Source organism: Sus scrofa, chromosome 6, assembly GCF_054392235.1.
Source record: "Sus scrofa isolate SSC_HxYL_T2T_F1_AM1 chromosome 6, Sscrofa_HxYL_maternal_Yorkshire_Landrace_v2.0, whole genome shotgun sequence".
In the NCBI taxonomy this organism is placed as follows: Eukaryota; Metazoa; Chordata; class Mammalia; order Artiodactyla; family Suidae; genus Sus; species Sus scrofa.
In genome coordinates this window covers 12,149,732-12,170,554 of record NC_139388.1, presented here as the reverse complement: position 1 = coordinate 12,170,554, position 20,823 = coordinate 12,149,732, and the positions used below count along the sequence as shown (strand labels likewise).

At 39.5% G+C, this 20,823-nt stretch overlaps 1 protein-coding gene across 5 annotated transcripts in view; it reads left to right on the top strand.

Annotated features, from left to right (window-relative positions):
- Positions 1-20,823, top strand: part of CNTNAP4 (contactin associated protein family member 4) — a 278,799-nt gene that overhangs the window by 181,612 nt on the left and 76,364 nt on the right. For all 5 annotated transcript variants that reach the window (XR_014805402.1, XM_084959528.1, XM_021097086.2 and 2 more), the window contains 3 exons: positions 1,848-2,019; positions 9,203-9,309; positions 12,866-12,985. Coding sequence is in view for 4 of the 5 variants with exons in the window: in XM_084959528.1 (XP_084815654.1) it covers positions 1,848-2,019; positions 9,203-9,309; positions 12,866-12,985 (399 nt within the window). In the remaining variant the exon portion in view is untranslated. The remainder of the gene's footprint in view (positions 1-1,847; positions 2,020-9,202; positions 9,310-12,865; positions 12,986-20,823) is intronic.

Sequence of the window (20,823 nt, the reverse complement as noted above, 5' to 3'; positions counted from 1 at the left end):
AAGCGGTTCAGTGCTGAACTACTCTCTGCTGTTGTGTTGCATTAACCTGTGGATGCCTGTTTCTGTAGACTAATGAGGTTCGCCTGGGTTGAACCCAGAATCTCTTGCTTATTAAACATTGTATCCAGGAGTGTGAAGGGCCTCATCATATGACCTGTGTGCTCTCTGTAAAGTTCTCTGACCTTTCCCTGTGACACTGAGTTTGCTTCCTTGTGCTCCCTAGAGGCATACTGCGCAGTGCATTTTCTTCTGAAATAGTTTGAAATGTGTCAGGAAGCACCACCTGGAGAAAAGAAGATTAGCAGAGCTGTTTATATTCCTGGCATACTGTAGTTGCCCCAAATCGTATTGCACTATTATCCTCAGTTTGTATTTTAACATTCTTAATTGGTTAATAAGTCATCTAGAAAACACATCACATGAGGTTAACCATACCCTGCACCACAGAAAAAAATTTAAGCACTGAAAAGGTGTGTAGAACCATGTACCATAAATTGATACTCAGAAAGCTTTCATTACCTTTTCTTGATATAGCAAATTTGAAATCTCAGTCTCCATTGCTTAAAATGCATATTTCAGTGTGTCTGATAACAGTTTTAAATATGAATCCTGGCCTTGCTGTGTAAATGTGTTTTGTTAGGAAAACAAAGCATGAAGGAGAAATATCCTGTCAGAATATTTAATTATAGCGGAAATTCCCAGGTAGGAAACCAGCATGGATTGTACAGGAATTAGTAAGTTGCTGATTCATTTCTTATTCTTTGAAATTGTAATAGTGGTTGACAACCATAACGGCAAAGAAAGATTAATGAAAAATACATAAGTATAATATATGTGTTCATACTCCATAAAATTGTTTATTTCACTTGGATAGAGAAACACTTAGAACATCATTAAACCCTAGACAATAATGGTTAATATTATAGTTCTTTATTATTTAAATAATTAGAAAAAACTTTTAGATAAATGTCAGGAAAAAAATCAATATAAATGGAACATTCTTTGATGAGGCAAAGAGTAGTCAAACAGTGAAATGTTTTTGACATTAAGCCATTATGATTTAATGAAATGCATGTATATGTCTTTCATAGGCACATGGAAAGTAATTAATAAAATAGTTTGTAAATTTTTTTTTTTTGCTTTTTAGGGCTACCTCTGTGGCATATAGAGGCTCCCAGGCTAGGGGTTGAATCAGAGCTGCAGCTGCCAGCGTACACCACAGCCGTGCGGGACCCAAGCCATGTCTACACCACAGCTCACGGCAATGCCAGATCTTTAACTCACTGAATAAGGCCAGGGATTGAACCGGCATCCTCATGGATACCAGTTGGGTTCATTACCCCTGAGCCACAGTGGGAACTCCCAATAGTTTGTAATTTTACTCCAAGTCATTGTAAATCCTTTTCTGAATAGCCTTAAACACAGAGGTATCTCAACATTTTTTATTTATCTTTTCTTACCTATGCACATTTTCATCTTTCATGCTCTTTTTGCATTCCGAAAGACTGAGTTCCAGTGTTTAAGTCAAACATTATTTAATGGTACTGGCTGACATGTTTAGGGTTCTGGAGCCTATATGTGTATTTTTAAAATGTGGATCAAGTTAAACCGTCCTTGCACATGATTCTTATAACACTAGTAATTTCCTGTGAATCCTCTGGTAATAAAGAGAAATACTTCATATGAATTGCAATGTATGGCTTGGTCCAAATGAATGTTGACTGAAATGGGTTTTTTCAGCTTTTAATTCAGTGACCCAATGCCTATTTCTTTTATCTTTTTAATGAAGATGCTGCGTGATGATTCATTACCATGTATCCTGATTAATTTGGTTTTGTTTTTATCAGGGTGTCCTGACAACAGTGTCGCATCCAAATGTAGAAGCCCACTCGGTGGGTTTCAGGGATGTATGAGACTCATTTCTATCAGTCACAAGGTGGTAGATCTGATTTCAGTCCAGCAGGGGTCCCTTGGGAACTTCAGTGACCTTCAGATCGACTCCTGTGGAATCACGGACAGGTAAAGGCAAAAACTCACCTTTATTTTGACCTGTCCATTTTCAAACTTTCGGCCGCAGATTGAAATTTATACACAAAATGAACATTTTTCTCTCCTGTTCCCCACCACCATTTGTCTGACAGGAAATAGATAATATTCATGTTAGACATAAGAAAAATATGCTTTTACTTTTATATTTCATATTTCCAGTGGGAACATTTAGGAAGAAGTCATGTGACTATATTTATATCTACACATAGGTATCAGTTCACAGAAGATGATGTTTTTTTTTGTTTGTTTTTGATGCTGCTGTCATTTTAGAGGGGTAGAAATGTATCAAAACCTATCATTAAACTCAATAGGTTGGGATACCCTAACAGTATTATAATTGTCAGTTACCAATAAATCAAAGACCTTTGTGTTGGGGTATAAAACTGGCCTTTGCTTCTCTGGGAGCCGAATAATATTTCAGAAGCATAGCAATTTCCCTGGTTGCAGTGGGACTAATGGGTACCTTTAAGAACCCTTTACTATCTTCTCTGCAGGGAAAATGATGAGAAAATTCCCCTGTGGAAAAGTTTGGAGCCGTAGTATTGATAAAGGGTGAGGTTGATTTTGGAGTTTCGGTAGGAACTCCAGTACAGGACATGGTCATGCAAGATGTGGGAGTCTGTTGCAGGGGACGAGTAGCTTTTAAAATAATAATTGATCGTTAATAATTAAAAAGTATTTTTAGGCATGAGCAACTATAGCCAAATAATCTTGGCAGTCATGCTTTAAAATCAAGGCTATTAATTTTAATCATTGGGTTCAAAGAAATGTCATGGCCATTCCAGATTAAAAAAAAAAATTAATGTGACAAACTTATCCCCAGCCATGGAGGGGTGTTCAGTATGTATTTTTGAACAGATACGTAACTTCTGAGTTTTAAAAATAGCATTATTTGTATGAAACATTTTATCCACATAAATACACATCCGTTATATCTGAAGACCATTCAATCTATCAATGTCTGTTGATCCTGTTTTGCACACTAGTAGATATTTTGCTAGGGGTAGAAATAAATTATTATAATCTTGCTTAGCAGTGGATTAGAAGGACTTCATTTCCTCTTTATGAATGTTGTTTATTTAACTCAATTTATGGGTAAAATAATTCTTTTATTATAATGAAAGATGACATAGAAAGGGAGAATAGAGATGATAAACCTTAATTGAATTGGGGATTAAATGATAACGACTCTCTCCATAGTTATGGCCATACCAGGTGGGGAACCTTAGTCCCGATTAAAGCCTGTAACAGGGCTTTCTGAGCCAGCTCCTGGGGGGGGAGGTTAGGGAACATCACTCACAGAGGTAGGGTCCTCCCCCCCACAGGTAATAGCCTCCAGGAACGAGGGAGGAGGTTCAGTCATCCACACTTTGAGTGATGGTTGCCAAACATTCTTTTGGTGCAAGTAGATCCAGCTGCTGTTTTGTACAAGGAATCCGTGTGGCCTGCCTTCTAGAGGTACACGCGTGTAAACGAGTGGGATACGGCACAGTGGAGGAATACATGGCTTCAGTACCACACTTTCAAAACACTTTTCAGAAATGGCAAATTATGGATAGATCTTGACCGTACTTTCTGTTTTAAAGACAAGTTTCAGGCTAATGGTAATCCTTGCAATCTTAAAAATAACAGCTAACACCAACCTAACTTGTTTGTAGACCTTTTAAATTTCCAAAAGTATCTCGACTCATTCTCTTATATTCAGAAGAAAATATATATTCATCTATTTTTGGTTTACCTGTTGACATCACTTCCAAAACATAGAGACTTAAAAAAAAATAAATCTCCTCACCAGGCAGTATTTATTCTACGCCCCTAACATGAATTGATACTGTATTTAAGTTTGTGTGTGTGAGTGACTTGTGTAAGGATGATGTGAGTGTGGGAGGGGTCTGGGAAAGCGTGTCTGGGTGACATTATGAGTGTGTGTGTGTGTGTAGGGATGCCTGGCCGTGTGTGAGTGTGTGCATGTGTGAGTGTGCATATGCATGGGTTACTGTGCAAGGATTTATGTGATTGTGTGGGTCGGTATTTGCGTGAGGGTGAAAGACAATTGCGGATATGTGAGTGGGGTTATGCAGGTGTGTGTGAGAGACTTGTGCAATGATTATGTACTAAAGTTAATTTTAAATAAAATAATTAATATGTATTTAACCTAATCTTCACAAAAACCCTTAGAGCCTATGCTTAAGAGGGTTTGTTTTTTGTAAATATGGAAACAGATGCACAGAGAGGTTAAGTTGGCTGAGAGGATGTGGCTAAAGGCAGAGCCAGCGTTAGATCTTAGCCCTGGTTCCAGGGACTCCCCGTGCATGTCTGCCTGCCAAGCTGCACAGCCTCTATGTATAATAAACGCATAATTTTATGCTTTAATCAGTTGTGACTAAAGCAGACAAGGACATTAAAAATACGTTTAAAATCTTATAGATTCTTAAACAATGTAGTTCTCTTTTTACTGTAACTGACTTTAAGCTGGATCAGACCTACACATAAAGGTGTACAGATATTTACACACATGCTCACACTCACACCTACACAGTCATTCACACTCATTCTTTACATGTAAACTAACAAAATTCTTGCACTGTCTCCCACACACAGATACACCCTCATATGCACACCCACCTATCCCAAAGCTTCTCACCACATATGGCCCTTGCACAACATCCACACACTCCTTCCCATTCATTCATCTGTACACAAGTGTGCTCACACACACATTCTCACACTCCCATAGCATCTTCACACGCAAGCATGCTCACTCACCCTCACATAAGATCATTTGCACACTCCTTACACACTCACACCTTTCTTACAGGCACTCACACACACATTCAGCTGGAAGCCCTCCCCTTGTCCTCTGCGGACCCATGTCCTCATGTGTCCTTGGGTCAGGAGCTGACTGAGGGCTGAGGGCCATCAGTCCCTCAACGGAGGTAAGGACAGAGCTGCAAAGGTAAGGACAGAGCTGCAAAGGGAGCTGGGTCCTTGTCCCCATACCTTGGGGCTAAAACCCAAGAGTGATAGTTGTTAAGGACATAAATATTTATTAAGGTGCTTGGACCCAACCACTCATTAAACAATAGAATTAAGTACATCTTTTTTTTTTTTTTTTGTCTTTTTTGTTGTTGTTGTTGTTGTTGTTGTTGTTGTTGTTGTTGTTGTTGTTGTTGCTATTTCTTGGGCCGCTCCCGCGGCATATGGAGGTTCCCAGGCTAGGGGTTGAATCGGAGCTGTAGCCACCGGCCTACGCCAGAGCCACAGCAACGCAGGATCCGAGCCGCGTCTGCAACCTACACCACAGCTCACGGCAACGCCGGATCGTTAATCCACTGAGCAAGGGCAGGGACCGAACCCGTAACCTCATGGTTCCTAGTCGGATTCGTTAACCACTGCGCCACGACGGGAACTCCAAGTACATCTTTTGATATCCACTTTGTGAGAATATTAACTGATTGGGGACGGTCCGTCTCAGCTCTGATATCACTGACCCTTCATGAGAGCAGTAAGGCGGAGGGTATGATGTGTGCCTGGTCTCAAATGATACCAGGCTTCAGAGACTCCTGACAAGACTTAAGAGGCTGCTGTGGGACCATGTTCACCAAGGCAACCTGGGGAGACCCAGCACCTCCCTCCTGGCTTCCTCAGCCTGCAGCCTTTGGACCACCATCATGGCTGGTAGTCATGGACCACCATCATCCAGCTCCTCCCATCACCTGGTCCTTGGGCTTGGACCAGCATTGGACCATCTTCCCTCCCTCTCCTCTCCTATGGAGCCTTTTAAGCCTTCCCTTGTTCTTTCTTCTTTCTGTTCACATGTGGTGTTTTTTCCCCTAGTCGATTCAAGATCATGGTGTTATTCTGTCTCCAGTGATACTGAAAAGGTGGCTTGTTTAATTCTTAGGGGGAGGGTTATGTGAGGGGTGAAGGGCTGGTTCTTGTCGATGTCATAGTTTTGAGGAAGGATATGAGGTCTGAATTCAGGTGGTCTCCATGTTCCTAGGACCCATATGTATCTGACTTTGTTTAATTTTCCTAAATGTGATAATGTTATATAGATTTTTACTTCAGTATCATTACTTTCAACCAAGGTCTCCATTGTGTGGAAGTCTTTTGAAATTTTAGTTGCAACGAACAGGAAATCAGGATAAACCAAAATAGGACATATCATTGAAGTCTGGGGCATGTTGATGTATATATTTGCTTAAGTTTACAAGCAATGAAAAGTCATTATGGAAATGTCTAAGGAAAAGCTTTGAAGGCTGGGAAAACATAGGTTGATGGATTGTTTTACTTTGTATGGGAGTGACCATCGGGGAGAAAAGCATAAAAGATAATTGTTTAGAACATGTAGTGGAATTAGCATTTCACTCTGCAATGTAATTTGCCGTAGGTTACTTACTAATACAAAAACAGAACCACTGTACAACGAATTTAAATAAAATCCACAATCTCGTCTTCCACATTGTAATTTAAAAAAATGTGAAAAATCAAGTCTATCAGGAATAAAGGAAGATGGATTCAATCTCTTTCAGCACTAGATCAAATAGAAATGGCCCATGTATCACAATAATTAAGGACTCATTTTTCAGAATTTTAGGCATTTTTAGTCACTTATGTCTGCTTCCTTTTAAAACATGATTTGAGCTCTGTTAAAGAATAGCCTTCTTGGGAGTTCCCTTCATGGCTCAGTGGTTAACGAGCCCAACTAGGATCCATGAGGGTGTGGGTTACATCCCTAGCCTTGCTCAGTGGGTTAAGGATCCAGCGTTGTTGTGAGCTGTGGTGCAGGTCACAGATGCAGCTCAGACCCCGAGTTGCTCTGGCTGTGGTGTAGGCCTGCAGCTGTAGCTCTGATTTGACCCCTAGCCTGGGAACTTCCATATGCCATGGATGCAGCCCTAAAAAGAAAGAAAAAAAAAAAAGCATAGCTTTCTCTGTCCTTTTCTGATCACCAAATAGGATTATTTTTGTTTTAATTTTTAAAATAATTCCCTCTTTCTTGTAGGTTGTTGTTGATTTGAAATACTTAAAAATTAAATACGTCTTTATTCTTTGAGTGGATTCCTGTGAATCTATAAAAATGCTAGAATTCTTATAAACCTAATTGGCCTGGAAAGATGCCCATATTTATTTTTGAATCCTTAAAAAGCAGGTTGTAAAGTAGCATGTACTTTATGATGACTTTTATGAATGCAATACATTTTACACACACACGTGATTATTGTGGTAATTTTATATGTATTGAGATTACAGACTACATTTCTTCTCTGTTGTTAACTGGATTGTTCGATTTCTGTACAGCAGATATCTATGTTTCATAATTAGTAAAAATCAAAAAATCAATAACATTATTTTCAGTTAAAATTGGAAAAGTCCTATAAGCAAGACATGATGTTCCCAGCCTTAGTTTTAACAAAGGAGGTGGCAGAAACTTCATCAAGAATATATTTTTGATGGGTCTTGTAATTTATTTATTTTCTAATCTGGAGTGAATTAGAACACTTCAAGCCTTAATAGAACTCTCAATTTTATTTCAAAAAAGCATCTATTATTTGATCACGGCTATTTAGTTGATACCAGAAGCTCCTCAGCTTTTTTGTCCCTGGTACCTTATTATTTCAGCAATTTGTTCACAGTGTCTCAAGCCAAAGATACAACTAATGCTTTCATTTAAAATTCATTTTCATTTAAAAAGTGGCTTATTTCCAAGCAATTTTGTGTTTACGTCCTAACAATTTAGGAACCTTTTGAAAAAGTAATATATACATATACCACTTATATTTTTGAATTATGTATGTGTGTGTATATATATATATATAATTTAATTTGAAAAATATTTTAACTGTATTTTTAATGTACTGTACAGTCTTTTAAAATTTGGAATCAGACCTGATTCCAAATGGTCTGATTCCAAAAATGAGGGACTACCCTCATTTTTGTTCAACATGATTTCACACTGTGCTTTTTTTAAATCAACTACTGAAGATCCAGTTTCTCAAAGTATCTTTGAGAAACTGGATTTTCAGTAGTTCTGTTGTTTTTGGAATGGATTAGCAATGAGATCCTGCTGTGTAGCAGTGAGAACTATGTCTAGTCACTTATGACGGAGCATGATAATGGGAGAAAAAAGAATGTATACATGTATGTGTAACTGGGTCACCATGCTGTACAGTAGAAAAAAAATTGTATGGGGAAAAAATGGTGAAAGAACAATAAAAAAAAAAAGGAACGGGTGTTCCCGTCGTGGTGCAGTGGTTAACGAATCCGACTAAGAACCATGCAGTTGCGGGTTCGATCCCTGCCCTTGCTCAGTGGGTTAAGGATCCAGCGTTGCCATGAGCTGTGGTGTAGGTCATAGACGCGGCTCAGATCCTGCATTGCTGGGGCTCTGGTGCAGGCCAGCAGCTACAGCTCCGATTCGACTCCTAGCCTGGGAACCTCCAGAGGCCGCGGGAGCGACCCAAGAAATGGCAAAAAGACAAAAAAAAAAAAAAAAAAAGGAATGTATTATGATCTAATATTGAAGTTGAAGTCCCACAAGCTAGTAAGTTGCACTGTCTCTGACAGATGTTGAGTATGCCTGTATTTCTCTGAAATTTTTAAAATGTCCTGGGAGCACCTGTGATTTTGATTGAGCACCTTGCATAGCTTGACCCACTGCTTGAAATCTGTGATCTGCACCTACACCTTCAGCATCCCTGGATGTACACGGCAGGTGAAGAGAGATGTTCTTCCCTCCCACTTCTTACTTTCCTTCCCTCTTCTGTTTTCCTTCTTCCTTTAAATACTCCCTGTAGTAAATCCATATGATTAAGTGTCATTTCATGTAAACGATAGGTATTTCTGGCAACATGTTGAATTAGCATTATGTCACTAAGGGAAAAGAAAGGGCCGTGATATAGATGGACAGGCTGAAAATGAGGCAGTCGCAGCTACCTGAGAATGGGTTGAAATCTGATGAATTTATTGATCTAAGGTTTCGTTCTGTGATTCAGGTGCCATGATGACAGACTGAATATCAATGAGTCATGGTCTGTTTACTCTTTACGTTCCTCTCAACATTCTTCTTTCACATGATCGTGTGTAAATTATCAATATTTTATGATGTCTCAAAATGAAGAGTAGTAATTCCTTCTGCACCTTCTTTTAGGTGTTTGCCCAACTACTGTGAACACGGAGGTGAATGCTCCCAGTCCTGGGACACCTTTCACTGCAACTGTGCAAACACTGGTTACAGCGGAGCCACTTGCCACAACTGTAAGCCACACACACCTGCTTGCTCTTTCTTCTGTTCTGATTCCCTCGTTTCATTTTCCTTCCCTTTGCTGTGCATATGTACGTCTACTTAGGTACAACCATGTGTTAGAATACACAACCCAGCATCTTAGCATCCAGTTTACTTCTTGTTTATTTTTAATCCACACCTCTCTCCATAAAGTCGTGAAAGTAGCAAATAAAAATACATAAGAGGGAGTTCCCTAGTGGTTTAGTGGTTACGAGTCAATGCTTTCACCGCCGTGGCCTGGGTTCAGTCCCTGGCCTGGGGACTGAGATCCCACATCAAGCTGCTGTATGCTGCGGCCAAAATAAAATAATGTAAAAAATAATAGGTTTAAGAAAAGAAATACATGAAATAAAACAGGACGGAAAATAGTAGGAGACCTGGCAAAGAGAAACTACATATAGAAAACAAAGGCAGGAGTTCCCGTCGTGGCGCAGTGGTTAACGAATCCGACTAGGAACCATGAGGTTGCGGGTTCGGTCCCTGCCCTTGCTCAGTGGGTTAACGATCCGGCGTTGCCGTGAGCTGTGGTGTAGGTTGCAGTCGTGGCTCAGATCCCGCGTTGCTGTGGCTCTGGTGTAGGCCGGTGGCTACAGCTCTGATTCAACCCCTAGCCTGGGAACCTCCATATGCCGCGGGAGCGGCCCAAGAAATAGCAACAATAACAACAACAACAACAACAACAACAAAAAAAAGACAAAAAAAAAAAAAAAAAAAAAAAAGAAAACAAAGGCAGCCAAGGATAAATACACAGTACACTGCAGAATCTTTAAATCCTTTTGCAACCCCATTAATAAGGATGATGAGGACAAGATAATGGTATTAATCACAATAGTTAATTTTACTGAGTATTTTCTAAATGCCGGGTACTGCTTTAGTGTTTTACATGTCCCAACTCATTTAATTCTGCTGACCACCTTAGTAGGTGCCTATTAATGCATTAATCACCGTGCCCAGAGCACCTGAAATAGTGGAGGCACAGTGAGAATGTGAACACTTTCTGCCGTTATACTCCAGAGCCTGGGGTCACCACCTGTCCTCTTTTCCTGTGTTAGAAGCCATGCTTTTTTTTCTTTCTTTTTTTTTTTTTTCCGGTGACCTGTTGGCATGTGTTGTCAGACTGATGTCATTTTCTTTTTTTTGTCCTTTTTTAGTAGTCAATGAATTTTACTACATGTATAACAATCATCACAACCCAATTTTATAGCTTTTCCATCCCAAACCCCCGGCCCATCCCCCACCCCCAACGTGTCTCCTTTGAAAACCCTACGTTTTTCAAAGTCTGTGAGTCAGTATCTGTTCTGCAAAGAAGGTCATTGTGTCCTTTTTTTAGATTCCGCACGGAAGCGATAGCATGCGGTGCTGGTGTCTCATGTCATTTTCTTGTCCACTTGTTCAGGACACAGGATGGAGAGACCCCTCAATGTCTGTTTTTTTTTCCACTCCATTTTTATTCCTATTACTGCTGCCATTGCTGAGCAGTTGAATTCCTAGTACTATGGCCTGTCTCCTTGGCATTAGGTACCGTTGTCAGCCTCACCGCACTTGTCTCTTCACGATGCGCAGCTTTGTACTCCTGCCAGAGTTGAGACGGGAGTCCTGGGCTCCCAGCCCCAGAGTCTCCAGGGGCCCTGAGAAGTCCTGACCTGGGGCTGGAGAGGACATGAGCAGGGGTACGTCCCGGCTGCCACCACTGCAGCTAATGTCATCCCTGGGACATCCACTTGTGCGGTTTGGAGCCTCCTAAGATCAGGGAGAATGCCCGCTGTTGCCGAAGCCAGGGCCAAGTTCCTCGTCCTGAGTCAGCAGCAGCAAGAGGACCGTGTTTTTAAATTTTTCATATCCTCCATTATCCCAATTATAGTAACCAACTCAGAATAGAAAGTGAATGGAATATGTTTTAATGGACTAATTGTTTATCTTCAACTTTTATCAATGACGGAATCTAAATAGAAACACAAATAGCTCTGAGCCAGAAAAATTAGATGGTACATAAATATTTTTATCTGTGACCAGCAATTTGGATGCAATCATTGAATTATTTTATTAGGTTCTTCTCAGCAGGTAGTCTAAAGAGAGCAGAAGGTTTTTTGCCAATGACCTGAGAAATGGGGCCAGGATGACAAACCTGATTGTAGTAAAGCCATGACTTTCATTAGCCTGAGCAGAGGGAGGGTCAGTGGCGGGGTCTTGTAAATGGTTTTATTAGAAAATAACATGTTAAACAGTCATGTTATAAAACAAATCAAGCAATACACGTAAAGCAAACATACTCTCAGTTATCCACATGCCATCATGTGTCCTTCTAACACCAGCCTTCCTGCAAAGTTATGCGTGCATCCTGCCAACTTCCTTCAAGGAATTTATGAACTTGTACGTGTGTGTAGGAATATATAAATAAACCATTTTCATATGCCCACTTCACTGCACAAAATACAAATGTGACCAGAAAACAATCCATCTTATATTTCTATGTAATATACAAAAAGAACCAAGTAACACCAAGAAAATGTGGAGTGGAGCAGTAAATTTGTATGGGCATCTGAAATTTCTGTGACTCTGAGCAAATTAGTTACATTATTTCATGTTGCCTAAAAACTCATTAACATCATTTTCAAAAATTTAGACTAGATCGAGGAAGGACGTTCAAGGAATGGTTTATTTCTCATTTAACGACATTAAAAGTTTGATGGAAATCACCCTGACAATGGCCAAGCGTTCCATGAGATGAGCACATCATATGCAATTGTTAATATCAAACCTTGTTCGTGACAAATACATAACTGTACAATTAAAAACATCCAATTATGGATCAGAACACATTGAGACCACTTGAGGGCATATTTAAATAAATATTTCTTGTGCTTTGAATTTTAATTATCTTAAATTCTCATTACAGAGCATTAGAGAAAGTTACTTTTGTAAATTACTTTTTAAATTATTGATGAGGAGCTTTGTAAATCATATTTGTTTTATGAAAAAAAAGGATTTTATCTGTGGATAATTTTATGCGAGAAAGGAGAATACTTACAGGCTTATTTAAAACTTTTCTATTGCATAATTGTTGGGCAAGAGTAGATTCTTTAAAGAGATTACACTATTGTGTTTCAGATGTTAGGTTATTAATATTTGAAAATGGTTGTCAAAAGATCCATTTGGATGGATGTCCAAAATGGATATCACGTTGAATTTGTAAGTATCTGAACATTCAAAACACCTACCTTCTCTTTTGTCGTTTTTACCTAATGTAAAAATAAAATAAATTTTTGTTTTGACTGCATAATCCCCTATTCTTTCAGTGATAAAATGTCATGAAATACAATCTCATTCTTCCTTTTTTAAAATCTCACCTCCTTTCATCCCTGTTAATTTTAAAAAATGAGTTTTGTTTTAAAGGATATGTTACCTTTTCTCCTGGTCAGGTATGTACATATTAAATTTCAAGACTTGGAGTATTTCGTGTTCAAATTAAAATTTAAGATGTTAATTTTATACTGCTTCATTTATGATGATCCCTATTTTTTTTTACAGCTATCTATGAGCAGTCATGTGAAGCCTATAAGCATAGAGGAAACACTTCAGGGTTTTACTATATAGATTCAGATGGAAGTGGTCCTCTGGAACCATTTCTTCTATATTGCAATATGACTGGTGAGTTAATCAACTTTCATTTAATAGTTAAATTTGCGTGAATGCTTTAAACACAAGATTAAAGTGAAACTAGTAAAAAGTTGACCTAATTTGCAACTTGATTAAAATGGGTATTGTTCAACAGAACTTAAGGTAAATCTTTAAAAATAGTTTAATGGTGGAGCTCCTGTCATGGCTCAACAGAAACGAATCTGACTAGCATCCATGAGGACGCAGGTTTGATTCCTGGCCTTGCTCAGTGGGTTAAGGATCCAGCATTGCTGTGAGCTGTGGTGTAGGTCGCAGACCCAGCTCTGATCCCATGTTGCTCTGGCTCTGGTGTAGGCCAGCAGCTACAGCTCTGATTCTACTCCTAGCCTGGGAACCTCCACATGCCATGGATGAGGCCCTAAAAAGACAAAAGACAAAAAAAAAAAAAAATTTGTTCAATGGTAATGATTTAAAATGCCATTATTTTATTTGCATGTGGTATCTGTGTAGAACATCTAATAATAAATGTATCGTCTTATTAGTTCCCCAACAAAATGGAGAGACTTTATTCCTCTGAGAAGAGTAATACATACCATGTGTTCTTACTCACATGCTGAATCCAGAAAACAAGAGAAATGAACAAATATAACAAAACAGAAACAGACTCATAGATACAGAGAACAAACAGGTGATTGCTAGAGGGGCACAGCATGGGGAATGAAAAGGAAAAAAAAAGTAACTATGTTTGGTATGAATGCTAATTATCTTGATTATGGTGATCATTTCACAGGGTATATTTATATGAAAGCATCACGCTGTATACCTTAAATGTATATGATTTTTGTCAATAAAACTGAAGTTGAAAAATATTTTAAATAATAGCAAAACTAAAAATATTGATGCATGTGACAGCTTTGAAAAATATTTACTTTTAAATTTGGGTAAACATGAATTTTATTCTGGCATTCTTGACTTACATAAATTTAAATAGGAAATCATAGTCATAGAAAATGTGTTTGATTAAATTCAGTATCTATTCATGATAAAGAAAAAATGAAAACTCAGTAAATTATAAATAGAAGAAAATTTGCTTAATATGTTAAAGAGTGCTCACAAAAAAACTTTTTACCAACATTAACACAAGGACGTGCTATTATCACTCTGTTCACCATTGTATTAGAAATCCTAGCCAGTGTAATAAAGCAAGAGAAAGAAATGAAAGACATATTGGAAAGGAAGAACTATAACTGTCATTATTTGTAGGTGACAAGGTTATGTATTGGGAATATTCTCAATAATCTATAGGTTAACTATTAAAATTTAGGAATGTCACTAAATATCAAGTTAACATAAGACTTAATTTCATTTCTGTGTGCTACCAATAAGCAATTAAAATGAAATTTTGGAAGAGTCTATTTGTATTAGCATCAAAAATCTCAAATACATGGTAATAAACCTAAAGAAAGATGTTCACAGCTTTTACTCAGATCAATGTAAAATAATCTTGAGATAAGTTAAATCCTAATTAAATCGAGAAATATAAAACTTTCATTGATTAGAAAACTCAATATGGTGGTATAAATTCAGTTCTTCCCAACTACATATTGATTCAGTGCAAACCTTGATTAAAACTTCAGCAGGGTGTTTGTCAGTTGGTGTAACTGATTTGGGAGAATTGGCAAGAAGATTCTAAAATTTATCAGCTAATTTGAAGGGTCAGGAAGCACCAAGTCAATCTTAAAGAATAAAGTTAGAGGACTCAACTCTACCAGATTATAGACATTATACTGATAGATTAAGTAAAACAGTGTGTGATTGGCACAAGGATAAACAAATAGACCACTTAAACAAAATAGACAATCTATAGGTAGATTCACTCAAATATGGATAGTTGATTCATCGCAAAGTTGGCATTGATTTACAGTGAAGGAAAGATGATCTTTTCAATCAGTGATGCTGGGGGAAATTTATGGAAATACTGTAAAAAGGAATCTTCATCCCTTCATCATCAAACACAAATGACAGATGAACTGTCATGTCCAATATGGTGCACACTAGCGACAAATTCCCATTTAGAGTCACATAGAATTAAAATTAATTAATATGACTAAATGAATTGAGACAAATTTTACAAATTTAAATTAATTCATTAAGATAAGGTTAATTTAAGTCAGTCCCTCTGTCTCACTAGCCACCTTTTAACTGTCCAATAGCCACATATCCCATCATTGCAGAAAGTTTACATTTGATAGTGCTGTGTTAGAAAGTCAGTGTTTTATGGAGCAAAATAAACAGAAAAAGGAAATATTAAATTGGAGCAGGAGGTGTGGCAGAGAATTCACTACTTAAAATCAGGCAATGAATATCTAAGGAAAGAGCCTTCCAGGCAGAGGAAAGAACAAGTGCCAAGTCCTGAGAAAGGTGATCTTACCAGATCCAGTGTGGCTGGAGCATGATGAGTTAACTGATTGGAGAGCAAGAGGGAATCAGATGGGCTAGGGCAGGACAGGAAGAGTCATGGGACCTTACGATGTGTTCATTCTGGTTTTCGTTCTGAATGAGAGGACATTGGAGAGTTTCAAGCAACGGTGGGTGTAGTCTAACTTCCTTTAATTGGATCATGATTGAGCCTGTGTTGGGAAACGCCTATCTGGGAGCAGGGGTAGGAAGGTGTTAGAAGACATGTACATACCTACATATGCATGTATATACCAAATGCATACATACACATGGATAAAATGTATGTGTATAACAGGAGTTAGGAAGCCCATTTGGGGACCAAGTACAGTAATGCTGGAATCCAGGCAAGAGCCAATGATGGTGGCTTTCACAGGAGGATAGCCATGTAGACGGCTGGCGATTCAGCTTTCTTTTCTCCTTTTTTTTTTTTTTTGTCTCTTTTTAGGGTCACACCCACGGCATATGGAGGTTCCCATAGGGGTCGAATCAGAGCTACAGCTGCTGGCCTACACCACAGCCACAGCAAAACCAGATCTGAGCCTCATCTGCGACCTACACCACAGCTCACGGCAATGCTGGATCCTTAACCCACTGAGCGAGGCCGGGGATCGAACCTGAAACCTCATGGTTCCTACTGGGATTCGTTTCCACTGCGCCATGACGAAACTCCAAGATTCAGTTTTCTTATTGATTATGTGTACGGGGTGAGAAAAAAGGAAACCAAGACTCCCACCACATTTTTGGCTTGAGCAACTGTCCATTGGTGATTGAGTTGCCGTTATTTGAGATGTGATCAGAAAAGGTCTGTGGGGCAAGATCAGGATCTCAGTTTCACACATTCGGAATTCGAGGTGTCTGTTACACCTTCATATGAGATACTGAGAAGGCAGCTGAATATGGGAACAACAGTCCCTTTGTATTAATATGTAATTCCAAAAACTGCTGGGTAGTGGTAAAACCTTGGCGACAGATATTTGGGGAAATTACTATAGAATGGATCTTTAGAAGTTTTCCTATAGCACAACGTCCTGTGTGCTCTCAGCATCCCTGAGGATGCCACCTGACTTCATCTGTTTGGGCTGCTCTAGCGAAATACCACAGACTGGGTAGCCTGTTAACAAGAGAAATGTATTTCCCACAGTTTTAACCCTAACCCTAACCCTAACCCAAGATCACAGCGCCAGCATCTTCAGGGGAGGGCTCTCTTCTGGGTTGCAGACTTCCTGTGATAGAAGGGGCTTCACGTGATAGAAGGGGCTCCGTGGGGTCTCTTTTTCTAAGAGTCCTCATCCCTTTCATGAGGGCTCCACCCTGTTGACCTCATGACCTCCCAGAGGTGCCACCTAGTAATACCATTACCTTTGGCGGTTAGTGACTCCACCCATGAATTTTGATGGGGGCACAAACCGTCAGGCCACAGCGCTGCCCCGTGTGCCAGAGCAACCTAAGACAGCTGCCAATTCCTCCAGGTTTATCCCTCAGTGGAACCCCAAGGCTGCACAGTACAGATTCCCAGGCAGCACCCTGAGGCAGGAGGGCTAGGGTGAGACGAGGAAAGCAGTATTTTTTAAAATCTTCCCAAATGATTCTTATGTGCACACTGGTTTGGGAATTGCTCTTTTAGACCCGTGGTTCTCAAACTTTAGAGAACCCTCTGCTCTGCTATGTGACAATTAAACATAATAAGTGTGCCACGACTTTATGGAGAGAAAGGACCATTTTGAAAATGAAAGACAGGGGTTCTAGCATCAAATAACTTTTTGATTTTTTTTTTCCTATTGTGAGTGAGGTTTAATCATCTCTCACTGAGTCCCCACCAAAACATCCTAAACTATTCACATACACACGCTTAGGAAGTTTTGATCCTGTGAACCAGATACCTCTAAGTTGATAAGTACCTGTACTCTTTAAAGCTTTGAAGCACAAACACATACAGACACACACACACACGCACTTCTTGTTATCCGTGGTGGTCGTGTTCTGTAAAGTAACCACAGGCATTTGAATTGGTAAATACTGGACACCTGCTCCCAGAGGACATACGGTAAGATTAGGGTCCTGCCAGCCTCTGGTCATAATAGTCTCATCAGCCCATCAATACGTAACCTTGTTTTACTGGTGTTTCAGGTTAGGGACACCTTATTTAATGCATGCTGTTGATTCATTAACATCGAACTCAGAACCAACAGCACTATCATTCACACCCGAAGGAAGCTTATTTGACATGTTTTTCTTGGAAGGCGTATCACAGCCTTTGTCTGCTTGTGAACACGGGACAGCCCTTCAGAACTCTGCGTGGAGGCCACTTTAAATAGTAAAATCACCAAGCACAGAGAACATGGCACTAAAGAGACCCCAAGAAGAATGTGTGTTTCCAGTTGGAGGGCTGAAACAGAGTCAGAGCCTGGCTCTGTTCGACCTTAGCTGGGCAACTGAAATTCATATTGGGCAATTCAGGTTTTTTTGCTGCTTTGTGTCTGCACACATGCGAGGGTGCCTCAAGTATTGATGTGGGGGTTAGTAGTAAATTTTGGTGAGTAGGCAAATTCACAGATAATAATTATCTGCAGATAATCAGGACTGACTATGTACACACACATACATGCCTGAATTATATTACGCATAATAATTCAGTAATTTATAGGCCATGTGCATTTGTCATGACCACTTAAATGATAAAGGAATTATCAATTTCATCTTATTGAATGTTTCTTTTCTATTAAATCAACATCGACCTCGCATTAGTACATTACTAATTAATGTGCCTTCTTTTAGGCACCTGTGTCTCACCTCGAATCTACAATAATTTGACTAAATTTACATATGTACACACACAGAGAGGTTAAAGGGGCTTTAGCAAAATTCTCAGGAAGTATTGATGAAAAAGCAGACATTCACAAAACCTAAAGCCATTTGCAAAGCATCAGTGGGGGGCGGAGACACAGATAACCCAGTTAGGAGACAGGAAGTGTCTTCAGAAGCTCTGGAATATTGAAATATACTCAAACAAAAGTGCCACCCCCAGAATGTTAACAACCTAGTGAGAAATAACATGTTACAACTTGAAACTTGCCTTATGGATCTGCTTTGGCAAATGAGGAAACCAAGACTCAGGGAGGTTCAGGGAGGCCAGCTAAGGAATATTATTGGGGAGAGATCAAGAGCTAAAACCTTGGTCTCTTCTCCCAGCCCCAAAATATTCCAGCTGGAGAAGGCTCCATCCTCTCAAAGACTCACTGCTTGTAGCCAATAACACATCCTCAAGATCGGAGGTCCTGTCGTGGTGCAGTGGAAACACATCCAACTAGGAGCCATGAGGATGCGGGTTCGATCCCTGGCCTTGCTCAGTGGGTTAAGAATCCAGCGTTGCCGTGAGCTGTGGTGTAGGTCACAGATGTGGCTTGGGATCCCGAGTTGCTGTGGCTGTGGTGTAGGCTGGCAGCTGTAGCTCCGATTTGACCCCTAGCTTGGAACCTCCCTATGCCACAAGTGAGGCCCTAAAAGACAAAAACAAAAACAAAAACAAAAAATAGCCCATATCCTTAAGATAGAGCAGCCAGTTATACCAATTACCAAGATGACAAAATGCTGAATCGTTAGATTACAGATATGTAGCTTAAATAAATTAAAAAAAAAAAAACAGTTCTGAGTCTAGAATTACTGCCCAACAGATGACTCCATATGAATTTCAATATCTTTAATCATGAACAAGCTAAAAGATCCCAAGAACATGTCTTTTGAACAGATGATGTCCTCAGCTATGTTAAAGACTGAAGGGTCTTTCTAAACAGAATATTCTAAATATCACTTTAAAATAATTAGGTTAATATGAACCCTGCTGGTTGTCCCTATTGAAATGTACAGAGCCTTTTTTTATTCGTCTTCTACACTAAAGTCACAGCTTTTTCTATAAGGAAATAGTTTTATGTTTAAGAAATATCTCATTATCAAACACTGCCTTATAAGGACAGTTTTTTTCAGTGCCGAGTAATTGATGAAGGGGACAGCCCTGGCTTTCTAACTTCTGTGAAAATGATCCGTCCGTGGCTTAAACTCACCTTTTCCCAACTGCACCCCCTACCCAGACTCCTGGATTTGGTTCCACTGACTAAGTTTAGAGACCAAGGCTTGGGTCTCTAATCAATTCAGTACAAGCTTCTTATGTGATTCTGAGAGAGGGACTCCTGAGCAGGCTTGACAGCAGAAGACTTATCATAGCAAAAGTATTTGTAGGAGTATGTGCTGTGGCTCAACAGGTGAAGAAGTGAAGAACCCAGCGTTGTCTCTGCGAAGATGCAGGTTCAATCCCCAGCCTCACTCAGTGGGTTAAGAATCCGGCGTTGCCGTGAACTGTGGTGTAGTTCACAGACGTGGCTTGGGATCCCGAGTTGCTGTGGCTGTGGTGTAGGCCGGCAGCTGTAGCTCCGATTCGACCCCTAGCTTGGAACCTCCCTATGACACGAGTGAGGCCCTAAAAGACAAAAACAAAAAAATAACCCATATCCTTAAGATAGAGCAGCCAGTTATACCAATTACCAAGATGACAAAATGCTGAATCATTAGATTACAGATATGTAGCTTAAATAAATTAAAGAAAAAAAAAACAGTTCTGAGTCTAGAATTACTGCCCAACAGATGACTCCATACGAATTTCAATATCTTTAATCATGAACAAGCTAAAAGATCCCAAGAACATGTGGGTTCTCAGTGGGTTAAGGATCTGGCATTGCCACAGCTGTGGTATGGGTCTAAGATGCTACAGCTCAGAGCCAGTGTTGCCCCAGCTGTGGTGTAAGCCTCAGCTGCAGCTCCAATTCAACTCCTGGCCGGGAACTTCCGCGTGCCACAGGTGCAACCATAAAAACAAAAACAATTTTTAAAAACAGAACTTTTTTTTACTTTAGGGATGGCAATGATAAAAACCTTCTTGAGAGCTATGAGAATTAATAACTAGCCATCATTATTCAAATGCAGCCTTGTTTAGGTCAAGTTTTGCTCCAGGATGCTAGCTGTCTTTTCATCTCCCAGCTTTCTTGAACGCAGCACTTCCTGCCTACTCTTAGGGTCTTTATCACCTTATCACCCACAGCTATTAATCCTGAAGAAACATGCACTCTGCAACTGTATTGCTTAAACCGCATGTTTTTTCTTTACACTGTTATCACGCTAAAAAAGAGCAGGCAGCCCAAGATAAATCAAGTTGTTAATTACTCAGTTGCTTTGCATACAATCTATATATTAGAAATCACTTCAGGGAGAGGTACTCACTGGTAGATCCAAATTACCTTTCAAGGGTTTAGTGTATTTATGAATTTCATAGATTTTCTGCTATCTCTTCCGACTCATTTCCCTGTGTTTCCTTACCTTGACAACTCTCTCTGCATTTGGTAAAGGATAATTCCCCTCCA